At 41.1% G+C, this 16282-nt stretch overlaps 1 protein-coding gene across 1 annotated transcript in view; it reads right to left on the reverse strand.

Annotated features, from left to right (window-relative positions):
• Positions 1-10369: 10369 nt before the first annotated feature.
• tmem74b (transmembrane protein 74B) overlaps positions 10370-16282 on the reverse strand; it is a 7193-nt gene continuing 1280 nt past the window's right edge. Inside the window, exons 2-3 of the mRNA XM_084348640.1 lie at positions 14545-14849; positions 10370-12035 (exon numbers count right to left, since the gene is read on the reverse strand). Coding sequence (XP_084204766.1) covers positions 11397-12035; positions 14545-14796 — 891 coding nt within the window. The 5' untranslated portion in view covers positions 14797-14849 and the 3' untranslated portion in view covers positions 10370-11396. The remainder of the gene's footprint in view (positions 12036-14544; positions 14850-16282) is intronic.

Raw genomic sequence — 16282 nt, forward strand, 5'->3', positions numbered from 1 at the left:
CAAAGACTGTGAACGTGGTGAACATTACACCCGCTGAACATCAGAATGCTAGCTGCCTTTTGAGCATGTTAGCTTGGTGAAATTAGCATGCTTTAGCTTCATGAAGCCGCTAGAACCACTTTCAATCTTGTCAAACTCCAGGTGAGGAGGTCAAAGGTTCAAAAACAGAAACATGGAGGCAGTTAGGTCTGAATCAGCAAAGAGTCAAATGCAAGCAGTCAGCAGCTGCAGGTGTTTACAGCGTCTTTAGCAAAAAAATGCCTCTTAAAAGCATTTTAGGCTCAGCTGAAGTTAAAAAATAGAGATGCAACCGGAGATCAGTCAGACACATCAGCACACGTGGGGATTTAAAAACAACAGCAAAAACATAAAGTTTATTGGTCACGTTAACAAAATCAGACTTAAAAATCAGCGTTGTCGTTCACGTACAGTTTACAGCTCCTCAGTATGTACAGGAACAAGGCATCGGACCTTTACAGCGTCACACACCAACAACATGCAGATTCACCGGCCTCCCGAAGCACACAAAGCAGCAGATTTTAAACCGTGAGTGGGAACCAAAGAGGAGATGGGCCCGTTTCTCCAAACGATGACATAAAAAAAATCACATATGTTGGATTATTTTCTAGATATAGAACATTTATAACTCCCTACATTCATTTTCATTAGATATCAAACGGACTGGTCTTTCTGAGAGGACGAAGGGCGCTTATAAAAGATTTTTTGTAAAAGGATTATGAATAATCATCACAAATTCACACTTGTCCGATCATGATGTGGTATGATTTTTAACAACATACTGCAGATATACACTGTACACACGTAACTGTGCTCTTCATAAAATACACCATAGAGCCAACCAGAGGGTCTGTGCAGATTAATCCACCTCGATCACATTTCGATTGTTCTGTTATCAGGAGGGAAAACAACGAGATGAAACGTGTGAAACAGAATCAATATTTCTAAAGATGGATTAATCTTTTCCTTTAACAGTTTTGTTTGTTCTGAGAGTAAAGGGCTTCTTAATTAATCAATATTTAAGGCTCATAATATTACCAAAAAATGCTCCAATTCTTTTCTTAAAGGTAGAAGTAGATGGTAGTGAAGAGAAACCAAATACATTTTATAAAAAAGTGAAATTACTGAGCCAAATCAATACAACCCCATCTGCTTCATAGCAGTTACGAGACCCTGGTTATCACTCGGATTAAAGGGATATGTCATTTTTCTCTACGTTAGATCAAATAACTACAGAGAATAATTGTTTTTTAATGACTCGGAAATCCTTTTCCTTACAACAACTCTCTATAAACACCTCGACAGTCTAACCAGCCTTTAAAAAACAAGTGACATATCCCTTTAATGTCCATTTTGTTTGTTTTCTGTGCTAAATCTTACTTTCATTGTCGTATATTGATTGCAAAAAGATTTACAAACACACACACGACTTCTTTCTCGGGCCACGTAATATTTTCTTTGTCATTCTTTTCTTTACATTTCATAGACTTTATAATACGCATCACTTCATTCTGGTTTCTTGAAGCGATATTTCACCTGGAGTTTCTTTTCACATTTAAATTCAGAAACAGTCGTGTGCCGACACAAACTGCCCCGAGGAATCTGTCACCTTCTTGTTCCTGCTGCTCTTCCCTGCTTTTATTTTGAAGGCAGCGCTGCGAACACATGGGCGACCTCAGGCGATGTGATCTCAAACAGCACATCTACTATTAATTTTCTCCATGTTCACTTTTTTTTAAAATAGACTGAAGGCTTACTTTGTATTGTTGACATTCACCACGACACAGGAGGATTCATTCTCTTTTCATGAAGCTCAAAACTTGACTATTGTTGCTCTCACACAATTGTTTTAGCTAAATATTAACATCTGTTATTATATAACTGGATCAAATTTTCAGCTGTAGTTTTCTTACAGTTACTTTTCATGATAAAATGCTGCTTGCAGTCCAGTTGTGTGGTTAAATATTGTGTAATAACAGCCATAAACTGGTCACACACTTCCCTATCACCACTCAAACATCTTCAAATCATAACGTAACTTTAAGAGGACTGTTTCCTACCAAAAATAACCACAAATTCTGAGAAATATGAAAGAAAAAACATACGTTTCATGATTAAGAATCCATACTTCTGTATTTTAAAATCACTTGAAATTGATTGCAAGGACTCCCAGCAATCCTGGAGAAAGAAGTAATACAGTCACGATAAGTAATCATTTTAAAATCACAGCAAATCGACCTAATTGTGTTGAAATTATGGGTTATTTGTATTTGGCCTTCCCCACATCACAAGACTGATTTCAACCTATCAGTGCACATCACGCACGGCAGACGCAGCGAGACGAAACAAAGACTTAAAAGACGTAAGAAGACGTAAGACAGACAGAGAGGGAGACTGGAATGTGGAGAAAAGACGCGTTAGTGTCTCGTATCTGCAGAGACCCTGCAGCCCTCTGCCTGGATTTTCTTATTTTTCTCACTTTGTTGCTGCTCGGGACGCTTTACCGACCCAAAATGTGGCTATTTGACGTCCTGGGAATGAGACTCAACAATCAACCGGCCTTGTGGTGCGTTTAGGAACAGCTGAGACAAATCCTACTGATTCTACCTTTACGTTTAATAGTCTTTGAATTATATTAATATGACGTGAGCTTCAGTTAGCTTTGACCGGAAATGTCCTTCAGAGGGAGACTCTTTACTCTGAGTACATTTCAGAGCCTGTACTTTATTACTTTTACTTGCCTCCTCTGGTTGTAACCAGGTCTGTAAAGGTCTCAGATGACTTGTTTGCCCCTTTAAGACAGTTGCACAAATTAAAAAGCCTGATGGTGACCACGATGACAGATTCCTCAGTCTGTGGAAGTTCACGTCTGCTTCATCCCAAAAATGTTCCACCTGATAGAAATATCGCTTCATCTCGTTAAATATACATCTACAACTCTGTACGTTTAAGACAGATTTGAAACAAAAACAGCAGGAATGTTTATACAATAGTGTTTCCAAGGCGACTGCACTGAAATCATGTGACTGTTTACACCAAACCGTGTGACCGACAGGTATCGTGTTATATTGCGTGACGCTGCTGCGTTGTCGCCACTTCCTGCGTTACAGCATTAATTTGTACATTCATTGAGTCTCTGAGTAAAATGCTATGGCTGTATGTTACATCTGTGCATATTATATCTGTACATAAAGGGAAGCATCCAGCTCCAGCCTGTGAAGAGTGTTTTCTGGAGGGTTTCAGGTGTAAACGGCTGCGTGTTTGAGGTTATATTTTAATAGGAGTTTGTTTCACAGCGACAGTAACCTTCTCTGGTTATTTTTTTCTGAAGCAGCGTGATGTGTAGTGATTAATGAGGCTGAGCTCTGGGTCAAAACCCTGCACGCCGCTGAAGTGTCCTTGAGTAAAGTACTGAATCGCAAGCAGCAGCGGGAACACTGTGCTGCAACCTTTGACCTATGACCCCTCCCAGTGTGGAGGAGGGAGAGGCGGAGAGTTTATGTGGAGGACACTCATCATTGGTGCGACTGCAAGAAAAACAGCGATCGTCTCTCATACATCTTTCTTTTATCTACGCGCTCGTGTACGTCCCGCGTGTCCTATTTGGAGCAGATGTTTGCAAAGCGTGAGGGGACACGCGTGCAGCAAAGACGCTGAGGTGAAAGCACCGTCAGCAGTTACAGCAGCAGCAGTGGATGTGACACACACACACGAAGCACATATATTTATGTTCAGTGTGTCTTAGGGCCGACACACATTAAACCGTTGCATGGACGACATTGACTGTGTCTCAGCCATAAAGCTGCACTTGAACACACCGCAGAGACTTCAACCAACGGCCAACAAGCTCGTACGTTCGGCGTCTTTGTGACAGTGAATAACTCGTGCCAATATAACCACTTCATCAGGAACGTGTCTGAACATGCCAGGTTTCAGTCTTTATCTTGCCGTGGTTGTTCGTCTGCTTTCTCCTCATGATTTCCTGCTGCACGTTCTGCTTACTCAGCAATATTTTGCCCTTGGTCTGTTGTGAATTTAAAGTTTTAAGTTCCACCTTCAGATGATTTGTACTAAAAATGTGATTTATTCCCACACCGGCTCCTCAGGTTTATATATTTCTTCCTCGGGGACACAATCAGAGTTTCTAACAATGTCTCCTCTGTCATGTCCTCACAAGGACTTTCCATGACACACGAGACCGGCTACACCGACTGTCCTTGATATAAATAGACTATTTCTATGGTAACAGAGTCATCGTGCTGCAGACAGAATAAAGATTGATTTTCTCCGTGTCTTTGGCCAAAGGGGCTCGTGTTCGCTGTTGACATTCAAACGCATCACAGAGGAGCAAAAACATTGTTTTGCTTTTGCTTTTCAGAAGCTCCAGACAAACATGTCCCTCCTCTGTCTCCGTCGTCTTCTGTTCTAATCTCTAGTGAACGTCCTCTCGTGTATTTCATTTTGGGTTCATCGTTGAAAAAAAATGTTTTGGACTGCAAAATATTGGAAAAAAAATGATTTTTTCCACAATATACATTGTTTAAAATAGAAATTAAATATCTCTGTCAAACCATACAAAACAATAAAGTAAATTGCAAGTAGCAAAAGAATATACGTCTCCAAAAACTGGCAATACATCAACATACAGAGCACAACTCAGTTCAACGTTGGTGTGGGTGACTCGTCCCAGAGCTCACTCCACTTGGTAAATAGTTTTTGTTTATCCACAATCCCAAAGTTATACATGCCAACCCCCCTGATTTTCCCGGGAGACTCCCGTTTTCATTTCCCTCTCCTGGTTTCCCCCTCGTGTCACAATTCTCCCACAATTTCTCCCAATTTTTAACAAAATTTCACGCTTTTTCCCCTTTTAGTAATCACAACGTGTCTCTGACACTGTACACAGTGTAGCTTACTGTATTGTTGCTCCCCGTCCTCCACAGGACGTGAAAGACAAACAAAAATGGAGAGGAGAAAGAGTATCTAAACAAAGAAGAATTCACATTTCTTACTACAACTTCTACCTTGTTTTCTGAATGAAAACAAGTTACTTGACAAGAAAATCAACCACAAAAAGAAAGACAACTCCAAAGTCTCCTCCTGGTTTTACTGCAGTCCCCAAATAACAGCTCCTGACTGTGAAATACACACATCCAACAGATTAATCCTCCTCCTGACACTGACGCCGGAGACATTATGGGCTTAAGGCTGCAGTGGCAGAGACTTTACAGCACAGTCTGATGTCGAGGGTTATTTTATATCAGACAGACTTCTATTGTGGATTCGTCGGGGAGAATGAGAACTGTGCAGGTTTGTCTTTTGTGTCAAGCAGCGACAGAGTCGTTGCAGGTTGTGTTTGAGTTTATTTGTTGTTTACTTGACATTGTGATGTTGATGCTGAAACAACACATCGTGCAGCCCTGCAGTCCGGTGTCCTGTTGTTAATGATACATCCATGGTGTCAAAAGTGGTGTTCATCTGTGAAGATTATCTTGCTGAACAACACGTGTCAGTATAATAAACTTGTGTTTGACACAGAGATGCTAACTTCCAGGTTAGGAAAAAATATGTCATCCCTCCACCACTCTACTAGGAGATGCTACAGAGGTCTGGTAAGCTCATTTCCTTCAAACTCCACATCAACTAATTTGTTTTATTTTCAAAGTTGTAGACTTCAACTGGCGCTGACTCAAGTGAATCACTGGAGGATGTTTATCAGACTTCAAACAGCTCCCTCTGGAGACACTTAAGGCTTTAACACAAGGGCTGTTTTGGGGTTTTCCACAAAAGTAATCCACAGTCTTTCTGTCTGCTCTCTTTGACCCGATTCAATCCATCGGTGCGTGAAACTAAACTCACTCTAAAACCCTTTCAAACCTCGTTCCTTCCAGCTCTCTGCGTCCAACCTGCGTGAAGCCAACCGGCAGCAACAATCAGTCCCTCTGTCATGCTGCTGTGTTGTTCCCCCCACTAATGAGGACCTGCAGGTTGAAACGGACCTAATTGCTCCGTCTCTCCACAAGAATCAGCTTCAGACAGCTTTTTCATGCTTCTTAAATCTTAAGCTGAGCTGTTCGCCTTTTTTTTTTTATTCTGGGAAGCCTGAGAATGCGTCGTTTTTAGCTTCATGCAGAGTCACTCCCTGTCCTCCCCCGCAAGCTGAAAATCCATCTCTTCAAGAATCACCTCACGTCATCCAGCGTCTCCGCTGCATCCTATCGGCTCTCCCACATCTTTTTATCTCCTCCACTCACACAGAAACCTCCCCCTCCCCTCTCACGTCTTACTCCTGTCTCCAAAGACGTCTCTGAAACAAACTGAAATCACAGAAACAGTTTGACCTTTGTACGCTTTACTTCCTGTAGTGCTGATTATACATCACTCTGGATGTATGAGTGAGCTTAATGTGTATGAACACATGGTAACATTTCCATATAGACGTTTCTGTGTGTGCTTCATTTCCTATGCTGCTGCTGCTGCTCAACCTAAAATAGAGGCTGAAACCAGAAACTGAGGGAAAAATGCAGATGGAGCACTCACAGGTTTTTAAAGGGACAGTCTGAACTCTTGTTTGGGTTCACTGCCTGTTCATGTCAGACCTGCTGAGTCAGAAAAATCCACATTTGTGTAAAGCGGAGTAAACATGGGTGGAGCAGCAACAACCACAGCTGAGTGCTGAGACCTGAAACATCTGGAGGTCACATAACATCAAACACGGCCTCAGTTAAACTAGTTTCTACACTGAATAATAATTATTAAGGTCACGTCCACGTGTTTTCCAACCATAAAGACTCAGCTATACAAAGTATTTCTGTTAGTCGTTTTCAAAAAGGGACATTATGGTACACTGCAGAGATTTCTCTCACCGACGGGCTCCACCAGTTCAATCTGCTCAGTCGGCTGAAAAGACATCGACAAGAGGCGACTAGTGCCAACAGTGCAGGACACACAACCCCGACACTGGCCGACTGATCAACTACTCCACTCCAACGTCTGTGATTTGTGGCTCCGTAATAACATCACCTGATTCGCTGCTTTGCTCTTGAGGGACCAGAGTAATAATTACTTCTGGCTGCTAGAGGGCGCTGTCGTAACGTACCGTAAACAAATGTTTTGTTTTTCTGGCGTTTGCTGAAACGACTGATGCCGTTGTTTTTCTTGGGGAGAGCAGTCTTATAAAATTGTCCACCACTTGTCTTTTCTTTACTCAAGGACACTTCAGCAGAGACAGACTGAACCTGTGACTGTCCAGCAACAGGACAGTCTTTAACCTGCTGCACCACAGATTATAAAACAGTACTGATCAATATGGATTTCATATATTTTTATATATCTATCTGGACAAAAGTGTTGTTTTTAATACATTTGCAAGAAGAAAATTACCTCATGGAGAAATTAAATAATTTCTTAAATTCCTGCAGAGTATTTTAGCAAAGTTTGGTGTCGTATTATTCCTGAAAACTGTAAAATGCGAACTGTAAACCAGATCATTTACAGTTAGCATTTTATCCACTGTATATCTACTAGAGCTGCAATTAGTTAATTAATCAAATGGATCATTAAAGTTTTTGTTTACATTGTTTTAAGGCAAAAAAAAAGCGCCAAACATTCACTGATGCTAACAACTAAACCTGGGATTTTTGCTGATTTTCTTTATTTTCTGACTTTTAGTCAGACAAAACAACCAATTTAATAAAATCGACTTGACTTTGGGAAAGTTTTTTATTATTTTCTGATCATTTCCAAACCCCAAAAATGAATCTGCATTTTAAAAAACATTAATTGCAGCACAAGATGAATCGATAACAATAAATAATTGATAGCTTGAATTCTTTTTGTTTCCTGTCAGTTGTTTGTCATTAAATTAATCTGAATATTCAATATTGAAGCACGTTTGTTCGGCTGTTGTTCGTGAGCTCGGCTTCTCCTTTTGTTCTGATCCTGTTGATCAAACTGTCGTTCAGTGGCTGCTGAGGTTTTTTAAGCTGCTAGCAGAAAAAAAGAAATGAACCGGTCCGACTGTGACGAGGTTTTCCAATTTTGCATACCTGCGTTGCGTATTTGGTTTTTGAGCGTTAGCTTTTGCTGGTCCTCTACATCCGACACGTCTACATGAAGTATTTACAGTATATTTGTACTGTGAAATAAAAATGTGGTACATATTTTAATAAACAGCTTCAGATTAGTTCTTCAGTGTGTGTGGATGGTAATCAGACTCAAGATGTCCTCACAAGTAACCTGGCTTGTGAGGACATTTTATGTTGGTTTGTATCTGTGTGTGTGTGTGTGTGTGTGTGTGTGTGTGTGTGTGTGTGTGTGTGTGTGTGTGTGTGTGTGTGTGTGTGTGTGAAGCTACATTACCCTTGGCTAATTGCCTCACTATACATACCTTAATACATCAGCATAATAATATTGGGTATACACAATTTACAGTGTCTGTGTTTACTCATTAAGGCATACTGTATCCTTACATGACATAAATAACATCTGTTTACATATAATACAAATAAGTAAGCGCTGTGCCATTAAAGGTTCATTCCACTCAAAACCAGCTTCTGTTCCGGAAGAAGAGCTGCAGTCAGATAGAAAAACAACACCCAGAAGACACCATGTTTGTTTTTACAATTGAATTTGCTGTTTTGCTTTTCAACAACAGCTCTGATTTTTTTTGTTTTTAATCAATTTAGGTTTGATTAAATTTGACCAGGAAGTCACTGTAGCTGGAATTGTGAGGTTTTCTTATAACATCAGCGACTGGCATGTAGCACGGGCTAGCTTTACTGACTACTAAACACTCAGGACCTTTAAATGTCAGAGAAATATCATTCATACGTATTTTAAAGGAGCTGCTGTTAGTGGATATTCACCTGCAGCCCGACACAAAGACTCACTCTCTGATGGTGTGGAAAGTGATGCTAAACTGTAAGCATGAGGCACCAGTTTTTGGGTGACGACATTTTAAATTTGACAAAGTACTCGTGCGATCTGGGTTGTTATGCTGCGTTCACTGAAAGCAGCATTTCACATTCATGCAGAAGTGTAAATTTATGTCCTCCAGCCACCAGCAGTGAGAGTGTTAAATAACTCTGTCGAGTGAGAAACTGTTGAGGAGTTGATTTTCACGCCTTCACTTCACAGATTGTCTCGTCTGGTTTTTGTCACTTGCGAAAATTACACATACTTTCCAGCTGTCTGAGATTCGCCTTCAAACACATATTCCAACTAAATGAGCCAATATGGTCGCTCATAAAATCAGTTTATCCTGCATGTTGAGACGTTCCTGTGATGAATACACCGTCAGTCTCTTCTAGATTCCACTGTGATGAAAAAGAGAATCAATTTTTGCAGCGAAGACGCAGCGTCAAAATCTTTGTCATCCCAAATGTGTTGGAGAGGAAAAAATACAGAATAACCTCGAGTGGAGGATAGAAATGATTACTGACTAACAGCAGCAAATCAGGTAAGGGTGTAGAAGAGCTCTTGGACTGCCGATGCAATGCTTTCTGGGTAACGTGTGTCAGCCTCTTAACAGCGACTCACATCAGTCACTCAGTCTAACACCTCTCTCCTGTCATCATCCCCTCCAACCTCTCTATTACTGTGTTTAGTCTGATTTCATCAGGCACCTTCGTCCCGTTGGGTGAATTAAATCTGATCATGTTGATGCACTCATCAGGTAATTTCAGGAAAAAACATCTTACCACTTTAAAATGCAAATGTTAAAGCTGCATTAAGCAATTTTTCACAAAAAGGGGGCGTAATGGCTCCAAAAACATAACCTTACAGCAACTGTTTCACTAGATAAAGACCTTTTTAGTGACTATTTTTCAGAACAGAGCTTAGCTATTTTTTGAGTGTAAGAAATCTGCAGTATGTTGAATCAATCGCACAGTGAACCCACAAAAAAAAAATAAACTGTGCATGTGTTTCACTTATCTCTAATATTTTATTTTGGTGCAGCATTGTTGGTTAGAGGGCGACTGATTCTCGATTTTATGGCCAAATATCAATATCTGATGGCTCCGATCTGCTGATATTATCTGTTTTGTGTGACATAAACCGTTTCATACTGGCCAATCAATCTGTTGGGCTGTAGTTATGGCAAAGTTTGTGTCAGTTTTATAAATGTCTTGACAGAAAATGTCTTACCGAGACACAATAGGTGAACAAAGATGTCACACGTTTGCAAATTAGCACGTAGCATCAACTGGTGATTTTTCGATTTAGCTTCTTTGTAGCTTTATAAGTATTATTACATAATACTTATAAAGGCTGCACGGAGAACCAGATGAGAACCTTCAGTCTGTCTGCAGCCAGGGAACCAAAACAATGGGATTCGTGTTTCATGTACGGTTCTTTTTCATGACACAAAGTAATTTTAATGCTTAAGAAAAAATTGCTTAATGCAGGTTTAACTTGAGCGCCCGTTTTTGTTTTGTTTCCTGCAGGTTGCTCAGGGTGTGTGGCGAAGGGTTGCAGCAGTATACCGGCTTACAGGTGTATTGTGACATTTGTTTATCAGCAGTATTAAATTCTACTGTATTAGTTTTCTTGAAAAAAATCTATATTTCGAGTTCATATCAAGTTTCATGTCTGTCGGGACATAAAACATCCGTTTTCATCCTTTAAGGGTCATTGTGCAACCCGATGGTGACACAGTTTGGGTTCAGTTTTAGGATTATTTTACAGTTTATCTTCTATTCTTTTATCGTCCATTTGTTGCTGATGCTGGTGGTGGGTGTAAATGTCACACCAGAGTGAAATATTACTTTCAAAAATGTTGCCTCTGTTTATTTGTGCGAGAGCTAGCATCACGCTTTCCATTATACTTTATTTAGACAGTCCAGTAAGACACTCCCGTCCAACGAGTGCAGACAAGTCAGATATTTAATGTCTGTGTTGAGGTGAATCTTGTGATTGGTGTTTAAATGTCGAACCTCTTTTGGTCAGCTGATGGTCGAGTATCAACACTGGACTTCATAAATAAAGTAATCTTACTTTCTCCCAGGCTGTCGGACACAATGTGCTTTCTTTTTCTTGTAAAACTCAGTCTCTGATTAACATACAAGGATTTATATATGAACTGTAATCTTTACAACCACTCATCGCCATATGTGCTCTTTCCCACACTGGCAAAGGCTTACCTCTCTTCTTCTGCCAGATCGAGCCCTCTTTTGTTAAGTAATACATCCCTTATGATTGGCTAGAATAAATATCCCGTCATCTGGGTTTGGGTTAAAGCTGGGACGCTCCAGCAGAGAGCCTTGTGCTCAACACGTGCTTCTCCTGTCAGCACAAATGGGGTCCTGCACCATTTTGCAACCCCTATTCTGCTCGCTCAGAGGAAGGCAAAACAGCTGCAGAGTGGAAGTAAAGAACTAGTCGACTCCATGTGCAGCAGCCGAAGAAGAGGAGGAGGAAGCGGCTGGAGGAGGATGCCTGCTTGGTCCTGGTTCTGATTTGGAGTCCCGACTTGGATCTGGCTGTATATTATTCCGCGTGACGGCATGTTCCACCAAAAACTCCTCACCTCCGTCCTCGCCCTCGCCTCCTCCTCCTGCCTCTCCAGTTGCCAGCTGCTTCATCCTCAGGTTGATGGAGCCGTAAGTCCTCTTGGGTCGAACAAATGCCGCCCTGCGTCGGTACATTTCACCCCGGCAGATGGACACCATGAGCAGCACAGACAGGAACATCCCCCCTAGGGTCAGCAGGCCCAGGCCCGCGATGATGCACTTGTCCAGGTGGGAGCCCAGCTGGGCGTAGTACATCTCCAGCTTCTCCATCTGGCGGGCCGACACGGAGTCCGGGTCAACTTTGGCCTCTCGTGGGATGGTGTAGGCGATGACCACCAGGACGATCCCGCTCACCAGAAACACCAGGGCGAAGATGAAGCCATAGTCTGCAGAGTGGTCGTCGGCTGGGTTGAACTCAGTGAAGTCCTGGCCGTCCTCCTGCCCTCCACCTCCTTCCTCCTCATCGTACGAGCGTGGAGAGAGCTCCTGATGCCGCTGCTCGCCCTGGAAAAAATAAAGTAAAGAGGGCAAAGGTAAAGACAGAAAAGAGAGCAGCATACAAGCAAGAAAAATAATACAAATGTAAGCATGTGAGGCGGCATCAGGCCAACAATCTGGCCCACAAATACAAAACATGCGAACAGAAAAAAAGGTTTGAAAAATAAATCATGACCAGAAGTTTACACAGTGCTTTGACAGACAAAGCAAAAGTAGGAAACTCAGGAAGACAATATAACAGAATGAAAGCCAAACACAAACGAGCCAGAGAAGTAAAAAAAAAAATGAATTAAATAAAAAAAAAAACATCAGATAAAAGCAATTAAATACAAATAAAACGAATAAAAGCAACAACAAGACGACAAAGAGATGAAATCACATGAGAATTAAATAAAGAGAAAAAGAATGAGAACGAATAAAAGGATTAAAAGACCAGAAGGAATAATAAAGCAGACATTCGGACCGTTCTGTCATGGTTTGATATTAATCTCTCATTGTGTAACCGGACTCCTCTGACATGTAATGACATCCCTGTGTAACCTTTTAATGTCCTCCTCTTCGGCTGTAAATCGCCACTTTGGTGGAGAAAAGACTCCGAATCGATTCGGGTCCTGAGAGCTTTTCAGCGACACGTTAGCTCCACAATCTGCTCCCATCCCGTTTATCTTGTCCATCATGCTTTGTTTATCTACAGATTCAGCCTGAGCTTGTACTTAGGATTTTGGACTGTTTATTGTGCAAAAGTCATGGAGAGACGTCATGTTTTGTTTTTGCAGTCTTTGCGTGAAAAAAGAAATAATTATAATAACTCTTGCTAGTGGTGGCTTTGGGTGTTTTAATGTATGTTGAGGTAAAAAAGGAATTTTTCTGCATGTTAACAGCAACACACACTACGTCCCGCAACAAATCTTGACGTAGAAAATGTGAGTTTAATCCATTAAAACAAGTGGCATTGTAAGCTCAAAACAATACTAATGTTAAAGTTTTAATACATCATGAAGCACTGATATATCAAAATATACTTAAAGTACCAAAAGTTGTTCTTAAGTTGGTGTTTAGTAAATGTAGTTGCTTTCCATTACTGGGCTTTTCCCCAACAACTATCTTATTTTCTGTATCAGGACACTTCAGAATGTGTACAGCCAGTAAGTGAGATAAATTATTGAACATTTTTACATTTTGACGGAGCGTTATAAATGAAAACATTGCAGCTTCTCTAGACTTTACAGGACGAGATGTCCGGGAACCTCACAGACCAGTTGCATGCGTTGTGAATTACTGATGTGAATCTACTCAGCCAATCAAATCTGTGTGTTGTGTTGAGCGTTGTGATTTGAGTCAGACAGATACACAGACGAGAGACAGGAGAGACAACGTTCAGAGGAAATACACAGCAAAAACAGCTCTGATCAAGAATGGACTCTGTTTATTCTTCCCATGGGCAGTGCAAAATTAGTGTGACTCATATCTGAATCATAACAGTTTATCAAGAGCGGAAATGTGAAGCACCACAACCAGACAGAGTACAGAGCACGTTTTGAGCAAACATAAATCTGAACTGAGGGCACAGGAAGCGAAACATTTCAACTGAGAGTGAATCATAACACAACACCCCTTTTCCACTGGTCAAAACTCTCACTTAAACCCGCTAAGATCAGGCTGTTGTGTGCAAAGGGTACGTGTACAGTGATGACGCGTTATCAACATCCGGTGGTGGCACGTAAATAAAGAAGGCATTTGGGATGCTGTCTATTCAAAGACGGTTTATGACTGCACACAGTGTTGGAGGTGGAGCCTGCTCATTCCTATGAAAGATGCTCAGTGGTGTTTTGAAGCCAAAAAAGCTTGACTTCACAGCTTTTTAAGTATTTAGCCACTTAACTAAACCCACGTTTTAATTCATTTCACCAGCTACTCCTCATGTAGTGCTGATGCTATGGTTAAAACTGCCCGTAGAGTGGTCAGTGGTGTAGCACTGACGTGTTTTGTAGGCTAACCAGGGAGTTAGCATCACCCTGGTTCCCTCAACAAAAAGACTATGGCAGTTTTGAATTGGATTTTGGATTAATGCAGGAAATAATCTCCGTGTCACACACTAGTTAAGATACTTAAATGTTTTGTTCAGTAAGATAATCTTCACAGATGAACACCACTGTGGTTTTTGGAGCGTAAATTAAATCTCTAGCAGTTAAAAGCTAATGTTAGCCCCCCTTCTGTAAATTTAAACCTTAGTTTGTTTCTTCTCTGGCGGACATTTTATCACTCAGGACAAAGAGAAGACGTCTATGGTATCACAAAAAACATCTCTAAAGATCCAAACCAACTGCTGGAAAACAGGTAAAATAAATAAAGCTGTTTTTTTTTCTCCTTTGCATGGAGAACACTATCTGAATCATGGAAGTCTAAAACGAGGCTACAAGCTAACGTTGCTACAAAATCGTTACAACAAAATGGAGGGAACGGAACCAAAAAGCTTAAAACAGAAGTAATAACCACCAAACAAGACATAACTCACCTTGTCATTGCCTGAAGTTGAGGGCGGACATCCTGCCGACACCGTCGCCCCCTGCTGCTGCTGCTGCTGCTGCTGCTGGTGCTGGTGGTCGTGCTCGTCGTCCTGCTGGTACGAGGCGTTCTCGAAGCCCCGGACGGCGCAGCCCGCTGTGGCCGCTATCCAGGGCGTGGAGGGCGGCGGCGGAGACACACCTCTTCGGCCTCCTCCGCCCCTCAGCTCCCGGAGCTCTACGGCGTTAAAAGAGGACTCCATCGACGTCTGCTCGATGTGCTCATGTCTTCACAATCCCTCCGCTCTGCATCGTCCTCAATAAATAAAGGAAAATAATCAATGAAGGGACAACAGAAAGTAATATAAGAGAAGACTGTAGCTTATTTTATGGTATCAGTCTTTAAATGTTCATATATTACTGACATATTACTGTTTTCTGTGTAGAAGACCATACATACATTTATTATTTTATGAAGCCTAGTACTGGTAACTAGTATAGAAGTTGAGTAAAATAATAAAATATTGTACTTTTTACTCCACCACATTTATTTTTACACATATAGTTACTTTTCAGATCAAGATTTAATTTGACCATAATGATAATAATAATAATAATAATAATAATAATAATAATAATAATAATAATAATGAGACTGTCTTGCGGAGATCCAACCATTCTAACATGGTCATCTTATAATCAATCTTATCTTGACATTGGGCGTCGCCAATAACTGGCATTTGCCAATAATCGTGATATTAAAACATTAAAATAATATGGTGTAAATAATCCAGCGCCTCTTAAATCATTTCTTGCTTCTTTCCGGTCTCACTTTGTCATAGCGGGTGGCAGTAATGTGCCTTAATGCTTGTTGCTAACTGCCAGACTACAGAGAGAAGAAGAAGAAGGAGCTGCAGTAACAGTTAGTTGTTCCCTCGCTGGTGTGCAGGTGTGGTGTGTGGCATGCAGCGCAAAATCATGTTGAAACAACACAGACTGTCTCTCCACCTCCCCACAAAAAACAGACAAAATTTCGATAGATATCGCGATAATATCGTTATCGTGAATCATTTTGGACACAGTAATCGTCCAGCGAAAATCTCATATCGTGACACTTGAACACATGAATGTGGGCCAGGGGCGTAAAGTGAGGGGCCAATGGTCTCTGTCTCCCCCCCCCCCCATACTTCTGGTGCCCTTTCTCGGACCACACATCCAAACATCTGTGAACTCTGCCTTCATGTTGATCTCCACTACACACCAGCTGCTCATACGGTGACAAGACATCCCAGAAAACAATAGACTGAACCAGAGTTTTATACTGAGTGTTGTTAAACAGTGTCGGCTCTGGATTGGCTACAGCAGTTTGTGTCCTACATGAAATTAAACCAACTATTGTGCCTACGTAAAACACAGTCATTGAGTTTGTTTCCCCTAATGACAGAGAACTGAACTCATGGATAAAAAATATTTTAGCGTTAAGTTTTGACTCTTGTGTTGTAGTGTTTTATTGCCACCATGAACAAGTGACCCGTTCTCATCTGGTCAGCCTCGCTGGTATAAATAATAATACTAATATTTGATGGTATCCCTACTTTTAGTAAAACACAGAGTTTTGAAACCATATCTATAAAACCATTATTTAAAAATACAAGTCAAGCAGTTGTGCTGTACCATAAAGGTACCAGCAGGCTATGAATCACACACACACACACACACACACACACATCTGATTCACCGGCATCTCAC

Source organism: Pagrus pagrus, assembly GCF_965226575.1.
Source record: "Pagrus pagrus genome assembly, chromosome: 3".
Lineage (NCBI taxonomy): Eukaryota > Metazoa > Chordata > Actinopteri > Spariformes > Sparidae > Pagrus > Pagrus pagrus.